We start from the raw sequence: 25,588 nt of genomic DNA, 5'->3' as shown, positions 1-25,588 counted from the left end.
GAATCTGGTAACACTTTCCCCACCGGCACTATTATTTTGTGTTCTCTGTTTTGATACTTTCGTTTTGATAGTTTCTTTAATTAAAATGCACCTGCCATGCTGTACTTTTTAGTCCTAGTGGTTGAGTTTGTGGACAACTTCATCCTTGGCCCCCTGGAATATGTAATTAATGGCCTGGTCACCGGCATTTATTACTTTCTGTGGGGCAGCAACTTCGTTGGCTACTGCTTGGTGGAGGGCACCAGCCGGGCATGGAATCTCTTAAAATGTGGCGCCATCGAGATCCACCGACACTTCTGTGACTTTTTCAATATAACGCAGGATGTTACGGAATACTTTTATGACGGAGCCCTCGGTGGCCTGCATATCGCTTGGGAGTTCACCCAATACGTAGGATTGGGAATCTTTGACCTCCTCATCGACCTGGGAACTCTCGCCCTGTGGATTCTTTTCCTTCCTCCGAAGATGATACTCCTTCTCTTCGACTATGCCCTGGATTTTGTGGTGGATGTAATCTTAGCCCGTGGCCTCAGCCTGGTCAACAACATTTTCCGTTTGTGCATTGGACTGTCTCTGCTGTTGGTTCTCTACATGTTCCGGAGATATGTTTGTTTGTTCTTCATCCTCCTCCTTGAACAAGCCCGCACCGAAATCTCAAAGAAATCGCAGATTGTCTGCTTGTGGACCGAGCAGCAGATGACTCGCTTCATGCAGAAAATATGGAATAGTCCGGGAGACAGCTCCCCAAACCGTGGAGGATGTGTGGTTTGCTTGGAGCGGAGCAGGAACATTGTAATCATGCCCTGTCGCCACCTCTGCCTGTGCAAGGAGTGCTCCCAACAGCTGCAGATGCACCTGCAGTACCGTTGTCCTGTTTGCCGGGATAATATCATCTCGTTTCTTCCCGTTTATGTTTAAACTTTAAAGTTTTAGTCTAGCTTTTGTAAATAAGACTGCCAATCGGAATGTAGAAAATAAATATATTTTTTAAAACTTATTAGAATTTGTAAGGAAAACAATAGTTTATAGAAGACAGCTGGATTTATATTCAGGGCCAATGGCAATTGACAAAGACTTGTGAAATTTTAACAACTATTTTTATAAAAACACCTTTGTAACCACCAAAAAGAATGAAAAGAAATGTAAATTGTTTTATGTTTTTATTGCAAACCAATGAAAATATACGATTTGTTTTGTATACATTTATGTAAATACGGTTTGGTTTTCGTATAACTAATTTGCTCAAAAGACAGATATAGAAAAACTTGTCTGGTTTTTGGGCTTAAATATTTAGGTATTTAATTTAACAGTAAATTTAAATCGAAATGAAATAATTCGCTTTGCTTGCTTGGTATCTCATATTGCAGATTGCAGATTTCAGATTTATGTATTTGAATTGCAGGTTACTTAACATTTAAATGATACTCTTTTAAATCAAATAAGAATAAAATTACACAACGGGCTATATAGTATGTAAGTATGTAGCTATAACGCTCCTCGGTATCGGTACTCATCTATCAGATAGATATATGTTAGGTGTATACATATAGCGTCTTTAGGTTTCACCTCCATTCTCTGTGTTCTATCTCATTCTAGTAGTAGGCGCATAATTAGGTTGGATATAGCTTAAGATATCTGTTGTGGGGTTTACTAACCGAGTGTGTGTGTGAGGGGTGTGTCTGTTATAACATTTGACGAATAATATTATCTTTAGAAAAAAACGCCTAATTAATACTATTTTTTTAATTTAATTTGTGCCAATTTCTTTGTAAGTTTTTCTCTTTTTTTTTATGTATAAAGCTTTATGCGCTGCTTCTAGCTTAATTCTAATTGTTACATAGTAAAATATATATGTATATGTATGTTTTTATTAATGTGTATATATCATTTTTTATAGCAATATTAAAAAGTTCTCATTTAAAATCGTTTTATCGAAAAATTTCACGTTTTTTTTTACTATTTTGTTTGTAACTGTATCTCAAAAATATGAATCCACACTTGACATTCATGTATATTAAATATTTATGCATTTGTTTTTTTATAAAATTACAAAAAAGAACAATAAATCAAACTATAGGTATATGTATGTATATATGTTCGCTTCGGTATGGCCATATCCAGCTATAGCTTTTTGTGCCAGAAGTACTTGAAACTTGTAAAAGTTGTCTCTCTATTCAAAATATATATATTTTTTATCATTTTTGTGAGTGTGTAGGTTTAGGTAGGTACAAAGTAGGTTCCTAAATCCTAAATATATAATATATATATCAATAATTTTTGTAATAATATTCATGTGCATGATTGATATACCAATGTACTCATTGTTGTAACGGCTAAAAAATGGCATCGCTTTGAGGGTTTCGAACCCGAACCTATCTAACTTCTCGTTTCAAACTGTTTTGGTCACCTAACTGTTCCTGTTTTAATCCTGTTTTAAATCCCGTTCCTAACCGTTACAAGTTCAGGTTTAGTTTACTTTTAGTTATATAGTTTCTTTTCAGAGTGCATTATCCTTATTTATTGCTCTATATTTTTTTTGCTTTTTTTTCTAAACTTCTCAACTCTCGATTAGGATAGTTTGTATGATTTACTATTATTATTATTAGTTTTTATTATTATTTGTAGCTTCAGCTTAGCCGCATGCAGATCATGGTTTATACTTAGCTTATCTTGGCCTAAGTTCTTCTTAAAGATGATACAAAATCTAGTTGTCGAACATTTGATGTGCTACAAGTACAATAATTTATTAATGATCTATCTAAAGTTTATAGTTACTGAAATTTCATTATCTTCTGGGGCATGCCAATATACTTATAACACTTTTGGGATTCTGTTCTGTTCTGTGTGTTATGTGCATTTGAAAGCATTTTGAAAGAGATATGTTTTTCACATAAATATTGTGTTTTAGATTAGTTTTATTTATAGAAGTCTTGAATTTTACACATAGAAAATGTATTCTTGTAATACAAACATTAATTGGAAAATTGCTAAAGGCTTTATACTTTTTTTTTTTTTGAAATTTCCTCATAACGTACATTTATTATATTTGCTAGCTAACGATATTTTTATTTTTCTTGTTTCGTTATCAAAGAAAAGTTGTACGTATAAAATAAACCATACAAAAAGTTAGACATAAAAATATATATTTATGCATCTATATATATTTAAGACATATATATAATTATTTTTTTTTTTTTAATTTTATTTTTTGTTATATAAATATAGAGTTCAATGCCAATCTATCACAAAATCACATAGAGGGGTTTTTCTATAGAAATAACACACACATAGAGAATCCATTTTGCGTTTCTTTGAGAACATAGTTTGTGGAGTGGTTAAGGTTAAATCAAAAGGGTTCTTTTTCACTGTTTTTAGTTTAAAGTGGTAGCTTTTGTATTAATAGATTATTTATATATAGTATTACTTATCAACTAGCTTGTGTGTTTGTGTGCAACTCTCTCTGTGTCAGACACAATCATCACAAAAAGGTACCTTAACTCTCATCGTGCACTAATCGAGTGCTATTGAAAAATCGAACAGAATCTTAGTCTATATCTAATAAAGAAGCCTTAGATTATGATTTAATAGAAGTATTAAATAGGGGTATTAACTTTAGCTAACGGCAAGCATGGCATTGCTAAATGATATGATAGTTGATTTCCAAAAACTGGAATAGGGATCGTACCTAAAAATTGTATCTTTATTTTTTAAATTAAAAAAAAATCCTAACAGAAGTTATTTCCAATTTGTGATCTAAATTATAAATCTATTGCTGCTGCTTTATTTTATATATTTAAATATATTTATGTATATTTTCTTTGCCTAAAACAATTGACTAGAATTTAGCAAAAAGGCAAGAGAGCGTGTGGTGTCCGTTTGTCCGTATATGTCCGCTTGTCCGTTGAGCAAGCTTCAGTCCAGAGGGGGATACGATTGAAAGTGATTCCGTTGCGTGCCTGCCTATTGATTTTGACAGTTAAAATTAAACAATTTAACAATTAACGTCAACAAGTTGTACGTAATTCCCGGACCTGACGAGTCACGCAGGAGGTTTCTGTTGGAGAAGTGGAGCCCACTGCCTGGAAACCCTCTCTGTGCCTCTCAAATATTCATGTCCGTAATTATCCAAGGGGCGGTGCTGTCCAACGAAAGTATATATCTACACCTCTACTCTAAAGATATGGCCTGGCTCTACTTTATTTTCTTTCTTTTCAGTGAGATTTATTTATTTCGGTGTTCTATTAGATCTAGGGTTATGTAGGTTCTTTCATGGGGTTTACCTACATAGGGGTATATCTTAGGGGGCATTACTTAGTTCTAGTTTAAGGAAGCAGTGTTGTGATGATGGTTGGGAGCCCTTTAGAAGGGCAATGTGGTGACGAACATGTTCTCGATGAGAGCTGGCGCCGGCACTAGATCCTCCAGCTTCAGGTAGAAGATGCGCTGCAGTCCCTGGACGCTGAGGGATCGCAGCTCGGGAAGCTTGCCCAGAAGCCGGCTGAAGTAGTGTTGCTTCTTCTGGGCCTCGGCATTGTAGGTGACATGATCCCGCAGACTGCCAATGATCTTCATCTGCAACTGCTCCACCTTCTTTGGCTCCCGGAGGCCATGGCGTTCTATTGATTAAAAAAATAGAATAGAAAAGTGATGTTTAAATAGGAATTTGTGAAATTTTTTATAAAAAGGAAGGATAATGATTTATATTTTTTAGAAAACAACCTACCTGTGATCAGAGTGAGGGCACAGAGGCAGGCAAAGGCCGAGATATCGATCTCCAGGCTGTGCAGACTGCGACTGAACTCCATGATGTCATTCAACCACTCGCCAAAGGATCGCTGGCACTGGCTACGATGCAGGACCGTCCCATTGCAGAAGATCAGCTTGGTGTCATCGCTCCGGGCGCGATACGAAAGCCTGAGAACAAATAGCTCCAACGAGGCGCTCTGGAAGAGCAGCTCCTGATCCTCCGGCGTGAGATCCAAGTAACCGGGTATCTTCTCGGCAAACTGCTTGATCACATCCACTGAGCTGGTCAACAGATGATAGAATTGCTGCACCTTGTCCGCCTCGCTCATCGACGGCTCCTCGTAGTGGGTGTAATCCAGGCAGGAGGGATCCGGGGTGGTGTCCACATGGCTGCGCACCAGCGCGGTGATCAGAGAAATGGGCGGCGATGGCGGTGACTCCTGGGGAGACTTCGGCTTGGAGGGAAGTCGTCCCCTTCGGCCCTTGAGCGAATCGGTTCTAACCACCTCCTTGACCATTCCCACGACCAGACACTTCTGGAAGCGACAGAACTGGCAGCGATTCCGCCGCCTCTTGTCCACCGGACAGTTCTTGTCCGCCAGGCACACATACTTGGAGCCCTTCTGGACCGTCCGCTTGAAGAATCCCTTGCAGCCCTCGCAGGTGCGCACTCCGTAGTGCTGGCAGGCCGCGGTGTCGCCACAAACGGCACAGAGTTGCGACGGTGCTGGAAGCATACGGCCCGCATGGAGATCTGCACTGGCCGGTGAACTGGCCGCCGAGTTGGGGGCCGAGCTCAGCTGGAGGGGATGGACGTGGGCATGCCGCTGGCCGAGCGTAATCTTGGCCAGCTTCGGGCTCTGGGCCGAGGAGCCGGCGGGCGAGACTGTCCGCTGAACGGGCAATGAAGCTCGTCGCACGGGCGCTGGTCCTCCCACAGCCGAGGAGGAGGAGCCGGTGGCCGCTGCTGCTGCAGCTTCTACGGCAGCGGTGGCAGCCGCCAGCTCCGATATGGTGGGGAACGTGGGCAGCGAGTACCGTTCGCCATTGTGCGAATTGTAGTTCTAAAAATACAAGAAAAATAAAAATACACTTTTAATAAATTTTTTAAATGTAAGAACTCTTTCTTAAATAATAATCCAAAAATAATAATTTTTAATCAAAAGTAAGTCCTAGAAACACTTACATGTTGCTGATAGCTCTGCTGCTGTCCGTAAAAGTTGTCCGCTGAGGACACTCCGTTGTAATCGTACAAGGAACTGGCCGAGGAGCTAGGGGACAGATTGGCGCTGGCGTTGATGGCATTGAAGTGTCCATGGTAGTTGTATGCACCGCTGTTGTTGTTGCTGTTGCCGTTGTTGTTGCTATTGCTGTTGCTGTTGGGATGCGACATCTGGGATTGGGATTGCAATGTATGCAACTGCTGGAGCTGCGATGGTGGACTGGCACTCCAGCTTGCCGGTGCCATGGGCGGGAAACAGTCCTCGTCCATCTTGAGGGTAAGTACCTGGTCCGTGGGCGTGGGAGCGGTGTTGGATGAGGAGGCGGACGCGGATGCGGATGCCGAGGCGGATGCGGAAGCCTGTTGGGGGCTGCTGCCACTGCTGCTATTGTACTTCAGGGAATAGGTCTCCTGGAAGCTCGGCAAGCTGCTGCCGCACGACAAGGGCCCTCCAATGGGCGAGATCAGCTGGAGTTGCTGGTGATGTTGTTGCTGTTGATGTTGCTGGTGTTGCTGCTGCTGCTGTTGTTGCTGCTGTTGCTGTTGGGCGTGAAGGGCAATTGCAGGATCACTGCTAGATCGCAGACTCAGCAAACACAGTTGCTGCTCCTGTTCGGAGCTGAGCTGCTGCTCTGGAATCGACGACAATCGCTTGTCCCGCAGGCAAGTCAACTTGGTGAGATTCTCAATGGAGCTGGTCAGATCCTCGGCGGGATTATCGGGATAGCCGCTGGTGGTTGGCGAGAGCAGGGAGTTGTTGGAGTCCGAGGGGAAGAAGAGATCCGAAAAGAGCTCGCTGTGGGAGACTACAGCCGATTCGGTCAGGTTGCTGATCAACTGATCCTCTTCATGGGACAGCAAGGACTCGGTTTTCAATAGGTGTTGTTGGGGGCTCAAGAGCTGCTGCTGTTGTTGCTGCTCTTGCTGATGTTGCAGATGTTGCTGCTGCTGCTGGTGATGGTGGTGTTGTTGCTGCTGTTGCAGATGCTGCTGCTGTTGCTGCTGATGATGATGTTGCTGATGGATTAATTGGTGGCCAGCTGCCGACGAAGTTGAGTTCGTCGTCGCGGATTGTGTGGAGAAATTATCAAAGGGCGACAATGAACTAAAGGAGCTCTGCAACGACAGACAATCGAGAAACGAATGAGTTAGTTAGTCCGTTAGCAGCTCCTAGATATCCTAGCCCTAAGGGTGGAGTCTTGCCATCGAAACCTGCGACATGCGCATTTCCCGCCGCAACTCTTATTGGTCTGGCCAAGACCGTGCCAAAAACCCACCCCTATCACTTGGAAAACCCTTCGCTTATGATTCCCTAATTGGTTATGGTTATGCCAAAATGTTTTCCCAAATCACATACTATATATCTCTTGCCCAACAATAGCTATCTAATTATATGTTGATCTCTCCTCACCTCACTCTGCCCGGAAAACTTGACTCCCGACAACACAAATCACCTTTTTCGCAGTTGCCAATTAGCACTGCCATTCATGATTTCGCTTCGATTTGCATTTTTTATTTTTTTCACACTCCAGATGGTTTATTTTTTAAGAGTTATTCCTTTTTGATGAAATTGAAATTAAATTAAAAGAAGGCAAGACTATTCTGTGGCTAGCTCAGGTCTACTACTTCTTACTTTATTCTACTTTTCTCTTTAAATATTATTTAGTTATAAAGGTATAGTTTTTATATATAATAACTTTTAAAAAACTAATTTCTTTTCACCCAACTTTCTATTAATTTATCCATGTTACATGCGTATTTATGAACTTACATTGGGTTGCAAAAGTAACATGCTTGTTGTCGCTTGGTTATTGAGCCTAACTTGGCTGATTTTTGTTGTATTTATTGCTGCTGGTGCTGCTGCTGCTACTGTTGTTGCCTTCGCAGTTGCTGTTGCAGTTGCAGTAGCTGTGACTCCTCCTGTTGCAGTGTTTGTTGTTGGGGTCGTTGATGTTGCCGCTGTGGTAGCAGCTACTGATGTTGCTGCTGAGCTGTCACAGTTGCTGTTGCTGCTGTTACTGTCACTTTTCTCGCTTTTCAATTTCCCCGCGACCCGTGGACTCAGGTCGGCCAGCAATTTTATTTTTCTCGACTCAGTAGATGTTGCTGCTGCTGATGTTGTTATTGCTGCACCTGCACCTGCAAGGATATAAAAAAAAGGAGGGAAAAAGGTCTTTAGTAATTTAGAATACTCGTGGCCAAGTAGCCGTGAATGCCACGGAGAGTCTCTGGGGTGAGCTTAATGCTAAATGGTTGGTGAAATGCCAAATATGTCTGCAATGACTACTGTCGCTTAGATACAGATATGAGCAGATTCATAATGCTGCCGTGCTAATGTTGCTGTTGCTGCTTGTATTCCATTGCCCAATTGTCTTGCGTTTTACACGCAAGCGCGCCGTATCGAATGTCTTAATTAGAAAAGCTCAGCCTCTTCAGAGTCCGAATCCGAATCCGAATCCGAGACCGCGTCCGAGTACCCAGTCTCATGCCCAATCCCAGTCAAATAAATAAATATATGGATATTTTTTTTAGCCGGATAACCAATGCTGCCAAGAGACACCTCCTCATTGTGTCGCGGGGTTAGCCATGAGGCAAGCTCACGTTGCAACAAAACAAAACAAAAACAAAAAAAGATGTAGCAAAAAAAATATACAAGAAACAAACCTAAACGAGGATCACATCTCCATCGTTCAGTTAATGCGGCACATAAAATGTAATAAATTGTGTTGTCCGATGTTGCACGTTCCCGGTGTTTGCTGCTTGGCTTGGCCACGTTGCGGGTGTTCGGTTTTTGATTATAATAAATATTTTGTCTGATTCGCATTGCAAAATGTCGGCAAAAGTTTGCAGCTATTTTTCATAATTTACATAATTTCAGTTTCATTTTTATAGATCTACTACCCTTTGTATAAGGTCTTTTCTTGGGGTGAGAAAATCATAAACTGTCATCAAATCTTATTAACCATTAATTAAAGCAGCCATAATCATCAGATAGACTTCAACAAAACTATTATTCACACATGCTCATATATACCTAATCAACCATATATATATTTTTTTTTTCAGCAACTTCAGTTGACTTCTGGCCGTCTGACTCTTTTGACACTTTTTATCTGCGAGAATTAGTTATAAACTGGCAACAAACAGCAACAAAGGCAACCAAAGTGACTGCAACACGAAAATAATAATCATAGCCCACAAGATTTCGGATTTTTGGATTTCCTAACGTGTGTTGGCTTGGCTTGGCTTGAATTTGACAAATTAATAAATGATTTTCGTTTGGCGTTGTTTTTGCCTCCTCGGCTGTCGTGTCAGTTGTCTTGAAAGCAAAAAAAAAAACGTCGACACAGTTCATAGAGGGCAGTCATAAAAACAGAAAATAATGGATAAAGATAGATAGATAAATATTATGTATAAATATAGGCAATTTATAAATATTCATGATAGTTGAAGGAAAATGTTTTTGAATATGTTTTATGCCTTTCAACAAAGTACTTATATCTATAGTTTCAAGATGCTGTGTTCTATGGCTCTCCCCGAAATATCAGTGTCAGTGACAAATATTCAAAAAAAAAAAAATGCTCTTTTGTCGGCACATTCAATCGCTTTTTGTTGCATAGAATGTCATCAAAAAGTTGCCCCAAAATGCAAATGAGCGGGAAGTCTACATCAGTCTACACCAAAAATTGGCCATGATATAACCAAAGTCTTCTATTGCATTCAGCAATTAACTGACAATGGAGAAAAGGTCCGAAGATTCGCCCGGGTATTGCATAAATCAATCAAATTGTCTCTCACTCTGGCTGGCCGATTCATTGAGTAATAGATCCAATTTCGATATGAAACAGAAATTGGGTTTTCTTCTCGTCTTCTATTTTATTTTACTTTTATTTATTTAGTTGTAGTTGTTGTACAAAAAGTTTAAATACCAACCCCATTACCCATTAAGCAACAAAAACTAGTACAACACAATGAACAACAATTGATGAAAATCGACAATTAATAGTGAAAGTCTAGGCCCAGACGAACGGCCTCATCATCATCATCAAAAAGGTACTGGAACTGCAGGAAGTTGCCTGCAACTTGGAACCTGGTACCAGGTACCTGAGACCTGGGTTTGGGCCAAGTCTAGGGGACGACTCCTCCATGTCTATTAGGCCATGAGTCTGGCTTTGTCGCTGTCGTGGATTTCAAAGGCGATACCATCGAAGCCGCCGTAGAGTTAGGAGAAAAAAAAACACAGAAAACCTGCAACAAAATGAGTAAACTCCTTCTTCTGCGGCGAGTGAACCGAACCTGAAACCCATTTGTATACTTCTCACAGATCTTCACACGAAGACTGGCGCTGGAGACTACAGACTGTGTGGACTGTGTTGCAGTTGCACCCACTGACTCAATGACTGAGTGGCCAACGATGGGGCATTTTGACCCAAACGAATAGCGAAGACGAGCCGGCTCGCATTACCATTTCTTTGGGTCACTGCACAGGGGGCTACCTCTCTGTAATATCCCCTCCGTATTCATCCTCCTTGTGTATCCCAGAGAATAGCATTTTGTCTGTCAATTTCGGCAGATGCTTACATGTCCAGGTCCATTGATCAGGCTTCGAGGCTCCCAGCTCCAGCTCCGTTGGGAGTTCGCAGTTCAAAGTACACAAGTTTTTTTTGGCCGGAGCATGAACAAAAGCTTGCCAAATAATATGTATTAACGATATTATATAAAAAAAAAAAAAAATAGAAAATAGGAAAAACGAAAAAGCGAATAGCAAACTTATGCAATTGGCCAAGAAGTAGGGGGCCCTCGCCATTATAATAAATTTGTTAACGAGCTGGCCAAAAGCAATTAGAAAACTGCAATTTTCCAAGAAGATGCTCCTCCGTCAGGAAAACCCACAACCCAAAGGTGGAAAAATGCAATAAAAATCCTACAAAACCCAAATAAACAACCCAACCCAAAAAAGCGCATTTTTATAAAGTAGTTTTTTTGGTTGGAGGCCATCAAAGACAATGGTTAAAATGGGTAATCTTTAATGTTTATCGCGCTTACTCTTCCCGGTAGCATTTTTGGCAGTAGCCCACGGTAGTTTTTATTCAACTATTTTTTTTTTCTACATTTTTTTTATTTCTATTTTTATTTTCTTTGTTTGCAGATCGAAGAGTTCAGTTCGAGATCCAGCCTCGTCTTCGATGAATTGCTTTCTAAATGACCCAAGGCCATATTTGGAATGATATTTCATATTGGATCTGGGAACTCACCGTGGCTGGGAGGAGCATTGTTTTGCTGCCTCATAAAAAGGTGTGTTTTTTAATAAAAGAAAAAAATAGAGAAATAAATAAAAACGGTAGGGAAGAAATACAAAATATTTTAAATGTGGAAGCCTAAGGAATTTGACTTTTGACATGAACAGAAAACAATATGAAATTCTCATTAAGAGTGATATTTTTCTAGGAAACAGATAAAATATGATCTATTACAAAAGCTTTAATAATTATTAAGAAAATAGTATTTAAAAAATATAGAAAACCCACGCCAGGTTTTCAGGGCCGAGCATAAATCTTTAGGAGCATAAATCTTTATAGCACCTATGGTATCTCTCGTAGGATGCATCTATTAAAAGGCTATAACCACCATACAATTAAAATGGTAGCTAGAATGGAAACTGTGCCAGCAATGTAAAAAGATTTAAAGTTTCTTTTGAGATAGAGATACATAGATACAGAACTATTCGTGGCAAAAGGTCAGTCGAGTTAAACATTGAAAGTGTCGAGATGTTGCTGTTGGCCAGCAACAACATCATTAAAAGACAATCAAAACAATAACAACATGGCCAAAGAATTTCAATTGAATGAGTCAAGAGCAAAAAAAATGGAAAAAAATATCTGAAATTGTCGCAACAATTCGTATAAATCTCTTTGCGCCACTTTGAATGCTAAGTAAACCAGTGGAGACGTCGACATCGTCATCGGTTTTTTAATCGCTGCAAAAATCACCGAAGGCCATCTTGGACATTTCATAGCACCCCCTGCTGGTTTTAATCCCCCCCAATCCCCCCGTCATTTTTGAGCGCATCTTAACCAGTCTTGGCCAGTCCGAGAGTATCTGTATCTGCTTCTCTATATAGAGCCTATGTATTGGCCAATAATTGTGGCCGGCATGACACTTGTCACCAACTGCAGTTGCCGTTGCGATCGGGAACTTGCCCAAAAATAGCCCCACACTGCCCATCAGATGTTCATTATGCAAAAGCGGTTTCAAAAAGTTAATAAAGAAAAAAATAAACTGCAATCTGAGCTGGTTAGAATAATTTCCATAAAATCTACATAAAAAAATAAGAGAAAAAACAGAACTTTGCCGTTAAGGTTTTGCAGATGCCTCGATTGTAAACTGGTTTAATTGAATTGTTATATCATCAGCTTCATCATCGACTGGATTCTTCTTATTTTCTCTCTCTGTCGAGACATGAGTCAAGCTTAAGATACATATAGTCTGACTTAATTTAGATGACTTGGTCGAGTAAAAGTATTCGATAATCCCCTCTGACTTGGCTCGATTTAGAAGACAATGTATTATTGATTTGTTTGTGTTTTAAATGGGTTTAGTCTGAACAGAACAAAGGCTAAAAATGTATTTAATGGGAGGAAAAACCCAGAAGATAATTTACTTTTATTATTATACTAGCAGTACCCTGCCACGTTTCGCTGTGGCATATTGTTGTTGCACGCATAAAAAATAAGTCAAACAAAAAAGAATAATTTTCAAATTAATTAAATTCTGTAATACTTGTGGGTATACAATATTCTTTGTTTCTCCTCCTTAATCATTCATTATTATTTCTGTATTTTAGTACATAGGTTGCTCTTCACTTAAGCACCTTGTGATACACGACATTTTTTGTTTTATTATCAGGCGCAAAAACAAACAACGCAGATGGTCTTCCGACCCGTGAACATGCCACGTATAATTGACCATGGGAAAAACATGAATGTTCTAGATTTAAACCACAAACTTTTAAGGATTGGCCTTGTGATTTGTTGATTGTCATGGCAAATGCAAGACGTATCGGAAATTGAAGTCTTTTAAATTCAAACGGCATATCGGTTGGGATCATCGGGATCCTCGGAATGAGAACTTCCTCACCTTTGAATTTTCCTATCATTATCGTAGCGTAAATTACATTGTTCATCAATTTACTAACCACCAAACAAATCTATTTGAGAAGCACGAAGTCGAGCCATACTATTGCGGCGCTGTTCACGTGCAATTTCTCGTTCTTCTTCAGTCCTTTCATATGCAATATTTTGTATTCTTCTTGCATTACGGCTTTGTCGGGAAAGATTCGACCGTCTTGGTCGCGGCATTATTAATTAAACTTCACTTCACTTCAATCCACTTGTTAATTATTTATTTAATAGAAATAGTTTTAATATTGATTTCAGCGCAACACAATCTTTTTGGTTCGTTGTTAAATTTGAGAGCCTGACTATGAATTTGACTTCGTTTGTAACTGACATTTTGACATTTGACATTTTCTTCTTAGCTGTCTGCCTAAATAAAAAAGTATGGGCCAGGGAGGAACGCTGTCGAACGGGACAAAAAGTATCCTATGTCCTTCTCCTGGCTCTAAGCTACCTCCCTACCAATTTTCACTCAAATCTGTTCTTCCGTTCTTGATTTATAAGTGGTGTAACATAAAACACGATGTTCTTTTATATATATAGATTTAAGAAGATATTCAAGTGACACCTTATAGCTATTGCCTTGGGGGATTGTTGAGAGTTTTGGAAGATACAAGTTATATTCCCACATAAATCCCTCTTTACATAAATTGTTTTTTAAATATATGTATACCAAATATAGTTCAAATCATGACTGTGGCAACATAGTAGCTCCAACATACGATTGGCCATTTGGAAGACCCTCAGTCGACATCGATTCTCCACTCCCAGTCCCACTTCCAGTCGCATTTCCAGCTCCAATCCCACTTCCAATACCAATGCGAATTACCCCGCTTTAAGTCTATGTTGTTTTTTTTTTTGGAGTTCCCCACATTTATTATACAGATTGAAGCCGCCTAATTTGCATGTTGAGCGGCGCCCCACCAAACTCGGCTCGCTCTGGGCCCCGGGTCAAAGGTGTCCCTGATGCTGCCGCTGCTGCAGTGCATCGGTGGATGCTTTGGTGGTGCTAGTGGAGCTAGCCCCTTTGCCTCTATGGAGCCACTGAAGCCACATCGGCTGATTGACATGGCTGAGACAAAGATAAATAAGCTGCCAGTTTTGGAACGCCGCTTACATAATTACGGGCAAGGAATGGATTTTTGTTTTGCCCGTTCAGTTTCTGAGCAAAGATTTTTTCTGATCAGTTGCCAGGCGCATCCGTCTTCAACAACAACCATAAAGAAAAAAATAAAATTAAAGCCACTAAAGAAGGTGCAGCTGGGCTTAAGGTGGGAAGTTTTTTCGGGGTATCACAAAAAAAAAGCCAAAAAATTGAATAAAAAATATTTGGCACAATTTTTTTAAAGGCACAGACAGAAAAACTGATTGATTTTAATTAAAAAAATGTTTTAAAAATTGTAAAGAAATTCTAAAATGAACTGAAAAGTTTAAGATATCATATATATTTATTCAAGAAAACTTTCCAGATAATTAGGATAAAGTTTCAAAATCCCTCTAGAAAAAAATGTACTGTGCATTTTTTTGGTAATTACATTGTGGAATTTTTTAGGAATTTTTTTCCACCAAACTTACTGAAATATCAACAAGCTATCAAAACACGCGACGTCTGGTCTTAGATAGAGTTACTTTGAATTGGAAACTCCTGCACTTTTGGAATCGTATTAGTGTTAATTTCGAACTGCCTTCTCTACCCTTTTTTTTTTTGTTTAAAGCCCATTGTTGCACTTTTGGGTTTTCGCTTTCGTTGGTTTGCCAAACAGATGGCAACAAAAACAAATCCAAAAAAAAAAAGGAGCAAGAGAGGCTGGGGGTGGGAGTGGGTGGTTTGGCTGGATAGGTGGGAGGAGGGAGATCGGTTCCCAAATCGATTAATCCCTCCCCCCCCTTCCTAAGCCACCGTCGAGTGTCGTAAACAAAGCGAGCAGCTCCGTGTTTTCCCAGCAGGTTGCAGCAGCCACAAACACCAAAGGCAACATGCATTAAAACGCCAATATTGCCTTTTGTCTTGCCTTTGTATCTGCGAGATGCACCCCAGACCGCACCCCTTACTCCCCTACCCCCTTTGGGGTCTTTGCAAATTGAGCCTAACCCATATATATTCGACGATCCAAGGGGCAGGGTGAGAGCCCAAGCCGGGCTCATGAAGATTTTGATTTAGTGTGAGCGGCTTAGCTCAGCTCAGTTCGGCCTGGCCGCAGTTCGAGTTCGAGTTTGCATATCTAAATTTGAGTTTTGTATCTGGCAGATACAATAGATTTATCTATTTGGGAATTTGCTTACCTTTTCGGTGCAAGCAAAGTGGCCAAATCCAATTCCCAAATAAAAATAGGTTCTTGGGAAAATGATTTTTTTCGAAACAGATATTTGAAAGTGAAAGAGTTTAAGGATTTTATTTTAAGGAAGGTCCAAACCTAATATTTAAGATCTTCATTTTTATATAATAACTGTCATAACTATTCCGAAATACCTATGTCTTAATGGCCAGACATAAAAGCTGTGGCTAATTGTAAAAACTTCCTTTACAACCTTTATTTTTTGGCACACACAATATGCACATATCGAATTACACATACGCCCCCTGAACGACCTCATCCTTGCTTCCTTATTATATTTTAATAGGCCGTAAAGCCGAGACTCTTTCACTTTCATTTCGCCTTTTGCATCCCAGGTCTAGGCCCATCCCCAGACCCATTTGATAACGCCCACAGGGGTTCATAGATAGGAGGGAAAAATGGCGAAAACGAAGATCACATTTTGGCCACACTTGGCTTTATGTTCCACGATCATTAAATGGCACAAAAATATTCCACAAAAGCACATCCCATATTCCTGCAAACATTGACATGACTTTGTAGGTTTGGTTTAAATTTTTGGCTTATGTTTGTTGGCTGATTTGGTGTGGTATGGAATTCGTGGCATCATCATCATCATCGGCCCGGATCAGTATCGGCAACAACTTGACTCTGAGCCGAAGTCAACTTGCTGCAGTTAAAGCGTGTCTTCAAGTCTGTTATTAAATCAATAATGATGCCCACGAAGCGCCCCGAAGCTTCAACATCATCATCATCATGATTATCATTAGCACTCGTTGTTGTCGTTGTTTTTGATGTTTAGTGTTGCTGTTGCTGGTTGCTGGTGTTGCTAGTTGCTCGTTGCTGGTTGCTAGTTGCTGGTGTTGCTAGTTGTCGGCGTCTCTGGCACGCCGGCTGACACACAAAAAACATCGTGGAGTTCACGGAACGCACCCAAAAGCCAAACTCCGTTTTGGTTTTAGATTTTTTTTTGGCATTAGACAAGCTTTGTTTTCCAGCTTGGAAAAATCTTTAGTTTTAAAGGCGCTTCTCCTCCGAAAAGAAATCGAATTCGAACTATTAACTTATTGCAGTCAGTGTAAGTCAAAGTCGAGACGTTTGCCATATTTTTGTTTTATTTTTTTCGGCGCATTCCAGCCACGTTTGTCTCATTTTTTTTGGCAAGGCTCGGCAAGGTGTTGGGGGTTAACTAAGGTGTGATAAATTTTTGCCATCGATAGGTCGCTCTAGTCTTGGCGTTTTGTTTTCCTCTTTTTCGTCATAATTGTTTTATTATGGTCGTGTGGGTCTTGGCTTTTTTGTTTTTGATTTTTTGGAGGGGCGCCAAAGTCATTCTCATTGCTATAGTCTTTGCATTCAGGGCAGGGATTAAACGCCAACAAGAATACAAAAAAAAGAGTTTATATATTTCTAAAGTAAAGGGGCCAGCATCGTGACAACGCTCCCCCATAACGAAAGCCGGGTGCTATAAAATGGTCACAAATCGGGTATTATTTTCGGGGTTTTATTGGTTTTTTGTGTGGGTTCTCACAGTCCACGGAAAGTCATCTCCCGATGTGCAACAAAAACATTAAATTCAATTGAATTGAAGTGTTTTCAAATACAGTTGTACTTCATTTAAGTGAACTACATGGTGTTATGGTAGTTGAGACACTCCAAGAAATCATGGTTCCTAACCTCGTTGCCTCCTAAGGACCTTTATTGTTAATATATTTATTAAGAATTATAGTTTTAAGGTTCAAATAACTATTTTATAACACAACCATTTGTTTATTTCCGTCTATGTTATTGAAGCTGTCCTGTATTTTCTTTAATTGCTGTTGCATCTTCTCGCCCACACAAAGTTTGTGGTTTCAATTTCCTCTTAGATCTTTTTTTTTGGTTTATTTTTTGGTAATTAATAGTCAAAGACAGCAACATCTTGGCCAACAGCCATTTCAGGCTCTCTACTTGTGCATAAAAATTTGTCCATTCAGTGGCTATGTTGTCGAAGGTGTTGCAGTTGCAGTTGCTGTTGCCGATGTTGCTGGCGATGCAACTGCAACAGCAACACGCAAACTCGCAAATGAGAGGAGCGATGGCAAAGTTTGTTTGTCTATTACTTAATTGCCAGTCGAACTTCGAGGAGGAGGCGGTGTGCCTACAATAACAATTAGCTTGGCATTTTAATATGCATTATTGCTGTGAAAAGATCGCAAACTGATTTCACCGCAAAGGCAGCCCAACACAGACAGCATTTGGCAGAAGAGTCACGACTTTTTCTTATGCAGGACATAGAGGAAGCCCCATCTCCATATGCGTTGTTATTTTTTTGCCTATTTTCTTTACCAATTGGTTAAATTTGGTAAAGGGGGAATCTTAATTATACAATTAATTTGTTGAGGCATGCAAAATAAGTGTTATGGGTTTCTTGAATCCAAATTTGGTTTAAAAAATCTTCTTTAAACTCTCTCTTTCAAAGAAATGTGACGTTGCTAACAGGTACCAAAAAATTAACAAATCGAAGTGATGCTAATAAATTCCTTTTTAGATTATTTATTATTAAACATTTTTAGATTTGTTAATTGCTTGCTTTGATTAGCTATGCAATCTAAATAAGTAAACCGACATAGAAACAATAAAAACCACAGATAGACTAAAAAAAACAGTCCAAAAACTACTCTAAAAAAACTGTGTTAAAAAATAATGATAATCTAACCGTTGACAGCTCACTGAACACCGACACGCAAAATAAAGCTGTAAGAACATAGCACTTTTGGTTCTTTTTTTATGTTTTTTTTTTGGTTTATGGTTTTTGGATAAACCAGTTAACGATGATCCGAGCTGAATCCATGGGAAGCAATTCCAACAAAAATAAAACAGCATGAAACATAGCACCAAAGACAAATAAATTGATTACAATTTAAAGCTGCCGAGCTGCTGTTGCGGCAGCCGAGGCTTAATTTAGTCAAATCAACGCTTTTGTGGAAGAAGAATGTCTCTAAGTCTTGTGTGTGTGGTTTTTTTTTAGCACATTTCCAAGCAACTGGTCATTCGGCGACTCAGGTCTCAGTCTCGGCCAAATGAAAGCAAAAGCAAAGCCAGAGTTTAGCGCACGAGCAAAGCAAAATCAAGTATAAATCACTGTGCTAACACAAGTCACAGTTATGAGATTGCAAAAAAATATATAGATAAAATTTAAAAAATTATAAAAAAAATACCTGAAAAAAAGAACACAAGCACAAGCCAAAAAAGTAGAAGCAGGGCAAATGATGCGACGCATGCGCAGCGCGTTTCTACAGTGTTTAATTTTACTTTTTGGTCATTTTAAAAATACTCTATAAAAGAGTTTAATTTAATTTAATTTTATATGATTTTTGGAATATTTTAAGGTTTCATTTAATTTTTTTATGGTCTAATATCTAATAACATAAAATAGGCTTAAACAACACTTACTCTCCTCCTAAAAATACTAAATAAAAGATCAATTTTAACCCAAAACTCTAAAGTTATTTATTAAATATAATATATTTCTTAAATATTCTAAGACTTCCATACAAAAACCTCATAAAGAGTATCTGAAAGTCAAGTTTCAAAAGCATGCTGTTGCTTTGCTTTTATGCGCCAATCAAATTGCTGCGTTTTTGGTTCTAAGATCGCATCGTATCGGTATTATTATTTTTGTTTTATACTTTTTTTTAGGGGTTAGCTGGGCGGGGAGTGGGTGCTATATGGGGTCATAAATTCAGAGACTAACTATAGAAGTGGACTGAACCGAACCGGTTGGATCACTTTTACTCTCATCGTTAGCGGATTGCCGACATTGCCCAGTTGCCGGATTGCCGGATTGTTGGATTGTCGGTCGCATCTCATGGGTTCTCGTATCGTATCGTTCGTTTGTGTCATTTTTGTGCAAATGCGCTGCTGCGCCGTAAACCAATTTTAATTTATGCTAATTGTTCCAACTTGGCAACGTCAATTGGGCGACAGCACGCGAGAAACTCACTCGAAATTTGATTCCGAAATCATTGGCAATTTTATTTGGTTTTTTTTTTCTTCTTTTCGTTATTTAGTTTTAATTTTTGACTCCACTTAATTGGAAGCCAAAATTTGTTAGACCTTCGCGGATTGCGATGTAACCAAAGAGTTAAAAGAAAAAAAATGAAAATGTATAGCATTTTTTGTACGCATTTCTTTGCCAGAGATCTCGGATTGATGCACAAGGTCGGAATCGCTGTCGCTTGATGGATGCACAATTGCCGGCAAGTGATGGCTGCTGTGACGATTTGACGATTTGACGATCTGACGATCAACCATCTAACGATTCACCGATCCATCCGATCCGACCGATTATGCTGATTGGCAACTCACACTCTGACAACTAAAATAAAAAAAAAATAAAGGAATGGCTTAGGGGCTAGGGGGCTGCAAAAAATATTGGAATAAAAACTTGCCCCATAATTCAAATCATTTTATTTTTATTGTATTTAGTTAAAGATTTTTCCCCTCTTTCTGATGGCGTGTTAAATGCATAACAAGGTTCTTGTTTCATCCGTTAGATCCGCAATCGAAAACGGCACGGCTATTTCTCTCAATTTACACACGTACTTCTATCTTGGCCATAAATCATTCAGTGCTGTGGGAATCGAAGTATATCTTGCAATATCGGAATCTGTATCTGTATCTGTATCTAGACTCTCTGGAATTGAAGCTTAAAGTGAAGCTGGCGAAAAGTTCAATGTTAAAGGCAGCGGGACAACGAGACAAAAGAATTTGCCACAGTTCAAAGCATCATTCATTATCCAATTGCGATCGAGAGCCAGAAGACCGTTTACGTTTAGACCGTTAACAGTTAACTGGGCAAGTCAGCCCAGTCAAGTTCCAGCCAAAAAGCCAAAGAGGTCTAAACAAATTGAATATCCAAAGCGAGAAACCCCAAGAAACTGGGCGCGTTTCGGATCTGCTATTTGTCTTAGCCTTTGTCTTTCGATATTGTTTGCTTTAGTTTGTTTAGGTTAGCTTGTTACCAATTTTCTTTTTTGTATTTTGTTTATTTGTGGTTCAAGGCTTCTGATTTGACAGTGACTCAAAGGATTTTTTATTATTTAATTAAATTAAGGAGCGGTAGGGTAGTAGGTTAAAGGAATTATAACAAACACCTTTTAAGGTAATAATGCTTGAGTCTAACTCCTAATCATATTTTAATAATGTCTTTAAACCAGTTAAAACCATCAAAAGTATATAGAATTAAAATCAAATATTTCTACTTAATAAATAAATGTCATATCGTTAATCGATTAATGAGATTTGCTCTGCATTTCGAATGCTCTGATTTGTCACAAGTCTGATGTTAATAGTGCCATAATTTAAGTCAAAACCTGTAGCCACGACAATTATTTAGCTACCAAATGAACGTATTTAGCTGCGTTTTATTATTTCTGAAGAGATTTAATTAAAACGATTGCAAAATAAATGTGTTAACTGATGTGAACGAGGAGGATGAATCGCTAGAACAATACCTTGGGGAAAAGTTTGTAGATTTTTTTGTGAGCCAAGTTAACCACAAAAGTGAAGGCATCTTTGACCAGAGATACTAAGTGGTACCTGCAGCTGGAACATCTCTGCCATTTGGTCAGTTAGTGTCTGACTGAGAACTTTCAAGTCATTTTTTAGATACAAAGATACGTATGCATTTGGATGCACATGGTAGCTATGTAATAGCTGGATTTTTCTGTATGGGTATGTTTAAATTTTATTTGCTGTCTGGCACATCGCAATCGAGTTCGTTGACGGCTTTTAAGCATCTGCAAAATGTAACTAAGAGCCGTATTTCTACTTCTTGGTCTTAACTGGCAGCGGCTTTAATTGAGTATATATGAGAATGAGAATATTAGATTTTCAAGGCCAGAGTCCGCTTAGTGCGGCTTATGGCTTAGTTTTGCAATCACGAAGATGTTTGAGTGGGGACCTCGAGGGGAGATGGCGACTTGAAGTTGCAAATGGAGATGATGGTGGTGGGTGCCCCCATCAGGTAACTAGAACACAATGCGGGCATTTGGATTAACTACCATGTCAGGGGCTCAGCTAAGGGGGTATTAAACAGAACCCCTCTCTAGAATTGCCACCAAATTAAAACAGATATTAAAACAAATAATGTTGCATTTATTTTCGCTCTCTGTTAATTTGTTTGTTAAAAGCCACTAATTAAATTCATTATTATGATGAATATAATGCAAAAATAATTAAACACTTTTATGATCCACCAAACAGTTAGTCGAGACACCAAATGAGCTGAGAGGATTATAAAAGTGAAGATACAAATATAGAGATCCAGGGTGAATTGATGGGGAGATTCATCGGGCAGAATGACTTAATGTATATTCTCTTAGTAGCCAATAAATTAACCGCTTAATGGAGGTGGAGATTACGCTTGGGGGCGCCGCAAAAATCACACACACAATATTTAGATCCTGTTCTCAGAATCAGATTGTAATTTACTCATAATGTCTGGCTTTGCATTTGCTTGCAAGGTGTGACAAGCAAAATAAATAAAAATTCTTTTATGTGATGTTAATGAACAAGAAGTGTCTTCCATTCCGAATAGTATTCAAAACATGTTACTTGATAAGTCATTCGTACATATTTCTGCATACCTATTTGTCTAAAAAACAATTTTACTTCAACAAAGGAAAACGTAATAAGAGTCTATTCAAATAACAGTTTGGAGTAGAACGATTATATAACCACAACGATAGTTATATCTTCATCGTTTTTTATCCGATTTCCGAGCGGAAAACCTTAAACGATTTGTGGATCGATTATCTATTGATCTGCATCAAAATCTAGGAACAAATTTTTTTTCAATTTTTAGTCAAAATTTGTGGAGGATCCCCTTCGAAGTGTAGAAAAATGCATGGAGGCCCAATATGGCCCCTGCGATGGCTATATCTTTGCCAATAATGATCCGATTCTTAAGCGGAATACCTTAAACGATTTGTGGATCGATTATCTATTGATCTGCATCAAAATCTAGGAACAAATTTTTTTTTTATTTTTTGTCAAAATTTCTGGAGGATCCCCTTCGAAGTGTAGAAAAATGCATGGAGGCCCAATATGGCCCCCTGCGATGGCTATATCTTTGCCAATAATGATCCGATTCTTAAACGGAATACTTTAAACGATTCGTAGATCGATTATCTATTTATCCACATCAAAATATAGAAACAAATTACTTTTTCGATTTTTTGTCAAAATTTCTGGAGGATCGCCTTCGAAGTGTAGAAAAATGCATGGAGCCCCAATATGGCCCCCTGCGATGACTATATCTTTGCCAATAATGATCCGATTCTTAAACGGAATACCTTAAACGATTCGTAGATCGATTATCTATTTATCCACATCAAAATATAGAAACAAATTATTTTTTCAATTTTTAGTCAAAATTTCTGGAGGATCCCCTTCGAAGTGTAGAAAAATGCATGGAGCCCCAATATGGCCCACTGCGATGGCTATATCTTTACCAATAATTATCCGATTCTTAAGCGGAATACCTTAAACGATTTGTGAATTGATTATCTATTGATCTGCATCAAAATCTAGGGACAAATTATTTTTTCAATTTTTTGTCAAAATTTCTGGAAGATCCCCTTCGAAGTGTAGAAAAATGCATGGAGCCCCAATATGGCCCGCTGCGATGGCTGTATCTTTTCCAATAATGATCCGATTCTTAAAAGGAATACCTTAAACGATTTGTGATTCGATTATCTATTGATCTGCATCAAAATCTAGGAACAAATTATTTTTTCGATTTTTTGTTAAATTTCCTGGATGATCCCCTTCGAAGTGCAGAAAAATCCATGGTGCCCTGCGATGGCTATATCTGGCTATTTGCCAATAATGATTCGGTTCTTGCGGAATACCTTAAACGATTTGTACAGCTATTTCCTTTCAATCTGCATCAAAATCTAAAAACGAATTATTTTATAAATTTCTTTTTCATAATATTTAGAGGACCTCTTGCCAAAATGGTATTATTAGCTCCTGGAGAGACTATATTATTATAATGCCCCTTGCGAGGGTATAAGCAGGTAAGGCCATATATCTTCAGAGTTTATCGTTTAAAAATCTTAAGAATAGCTTCCCGCGGACGTGTTCTCCACTAATCGATTCATTTATAATTGCATTTATCACACAACTCCCCATTAGTTATGCCTGACAAGCTCCCAAAAAAAGTGGGAAAGAAGAAACGAGTAATCATAAAAGAAATCTATGGTCATATATAACAATTTAATATTATAAAAAACTTGTTATACTCCAGCTGCAGGTTGCATATCTTTGGGTATTGGATGAAACACATTTGATTAGCTCATTGGCTCATTTTCATCACAAAAGCGAAAGCCAAGATCATAAAAGTGAAAAAAAGCGCAAGAAACTAATAAAAATAAAACGAAAATTCTATTCTTTGTGTTCTAACAAACAGCAGAGACAATAATTTCTCAAGGTCAGTCAAATGTTTGAATCACGATTCAGTTTATATAAGGTTTCTATAAAAATGTATCTCAAACATTTTAAAGTCACAACGAATTTATGAATTCAAATGCAAATAACTAGTTTAAATTCAGTTTTCTTGATTATAAAATTTTGGTTATAATACAATAAAATTATGACGGAGAACAGAATCCAGATTAGCTAATACACTTTTTTGTTAGACCCAACTCTCAGGCATCTCAGTTAGCCACTTCGAATCCGTTATTTTAATTGCAGTGTTCTGAATTTTAGCAAAAAAATTTATGGCAGCAAGCTCGGCCCAAAAAAAGGAGAGAAGCGACAAACAAGTAGTCTGAAAAATGCAAAAACCGGCTAAAGTCGAATTATGGAAATTTAAAGATGTATTTTATAACCCAAATAATACAAAACCAAAAATAAAAATAAACAAAAATGTATGAAAAAGAAGAGAGATACAACTTGTTGTATTTGTTTTCATGATTGAAGAACGCGTTTTGCATTGAATGCTTGACTTGATGTCACTGGCGGCTGCTATTTGACAATCTTGTCACATATCCACCTCTCTTTGAAGAAACCCAACTCCGTCTGTGTGTCTTATGTTTGACTTGGTAATGAGACATGCTCGCTGTCGGTGCTTCAATTAAGCCAATCTTGATGAGGCTGATTGCGATGCCATCTTATAGCCATCCTCACCAGCAACTTGCATCCAAAGATTTGTTTTTTGTGTATATTTTTTTCATCAAGTAATTGCCAAGCTACTGAAAACTAACATCGGATCAATGTTCATGGAGCATTTAATTGGCTATTTAATTGCTGGACAAAAAGTTTTGTTTATGTTTCCTTTTTGGCTGTACTCCCACACGTGGTATACTTAATATTACGCATACGCCGTGTGAGACGGCGTTTGAAGCTCGTGCTTCTGTCTCGCTTCCGTCTTGACGTCATCAGTTCTATTTGGGTCTTGGCAACAGCCAAGAGCCACGAATAGTCCTGCGTGGCTTTATCGATCCGCTGTGAACCCCAAGTCGAGTGCAGCCGCAGTCCAAAGCCAAGGACGTCATCAGTTTCAAGTGCGTGCCACACAAAAAAAATGTGTATATATATATGTGGTTATATACTTAGGACATATTTACAGTGTACAGTGTACACATATATCTGTTGGCGTGGTCTGGGTCTGGCCTGGCTTTGATTTGTGTTAACTCCGTGAGTGTTTTTGGTCTTTAATTATATGACTTTGGCACGAGCCCCCCAAGTCTGAAATGTTTTGTGAGTTGTATAATTGCATGTCTTTCTATTTTTTTCCTTTTTCGTATTTTTTTTTGTTTTGTTTGGTATGTTGCATGTCTCAAGAGACGCAAGTCAGTTCTTTGACGCATTTCCCCCACAAAAGTTGGCCCATTTTTTTGATTAAACTATGAATTATTGGTAAGTCCTTAGCCTGGCTGGGTTCTCATCAAATATTCATTGGTTATTAGTTGGATAGGAATTTCTTTTTTGTTTCTAAGAGTGTTTAATGTTAAGGAATTTATCTTTAAGAAGTTTGAATTTAAGAATTACTAAGCCTTAGTGGCTTTTTAAAAGGTAATTTCTATTTTAATTTAAGAAAACCTTTAAGCGTTGCCAGTTTATTTTATGAGTTATAAATA

The 25,588-nt window shown here is 38.5% G+C and overlaps 2 protein-coding genes across 2 annotated transcripts in view; one reads left to right on the top strand and one right to left on the bottom strand.

Moving 5' to 3' along the window:
• Positions 1-3: 3 nt before the first annotated feature.
• LOC6498162 (mitochondrial ubiquitin ligase activator of NFKB 1) lies at positions 4-1,212 on the top strand. The gene has a single exon (XM_001962174.4). It carries the CDS (start codon positions 97-99, stop codon positions 916-918), a length of 822 nt encoding a protein of 273 aa, XP_001962210.1. The 5' UTR covers positions 4-96; the 3' UTR covers positions 919-1,212.
• The window catches only part of LOC6497376 (probable nuclear hormone receptor HR38), a 32,791-nt gene continuing 8,346 nt past the window's right edge, over positions 1,144-25,588 (bottom strand). Inside the window, exons 2-5 of the mRNA XM_044716408.1 lie at positions 7,740-8,107; positions 5,933-7,084; positions 4,724-5,810; positions 1,144-4,616 (exon numbers count right to left, since the gene is read on the bottom strand). Coding sequence (XP_044572343.1) covers positions 4,360-4,616; positions 4,724-5,810; positions 5,933-7,084; positions 7,740-8,107 — 2,864 coding nt within the window. The 3' untranslated portion in view covers positions 1,144-4,359. The remainder of the gene's footprint in view (positions 4,617-4,723; positions 5,811-5,932; positions 7,085-7,739; positions 8,108-25,588) is intronic.

The sequence above is a fragment of the Drosophila ananassae genome, chromosome 3R, assembly GCF_017639315.1.
Source record: "Drosophila ananassae strain 14024-0371.13 chromosome 3R, ASM1763931v2, whole genome shotgun sequence".
Classification (NCBI taxonomy): domain Eukaryota; kingdom Metazoa; phylum Arthropoda; class Insecta; order Diptera; family Drosophilidae; genus Drosophila; species Drosophila ananassae.
This window is presented reverse-complemented; position numbering and strand designations above follow the sequence as displayed.

Bases quoted from the DNA above. Each gene is read 5' to 3' on its own strand.
- LOC6498162 (XM_001962174.4), top strand. From the start codon at position 97: ATGCTGTACTTTTTAGTCCTAGTGGTTGAGTTTGTGGACAACTTCATC.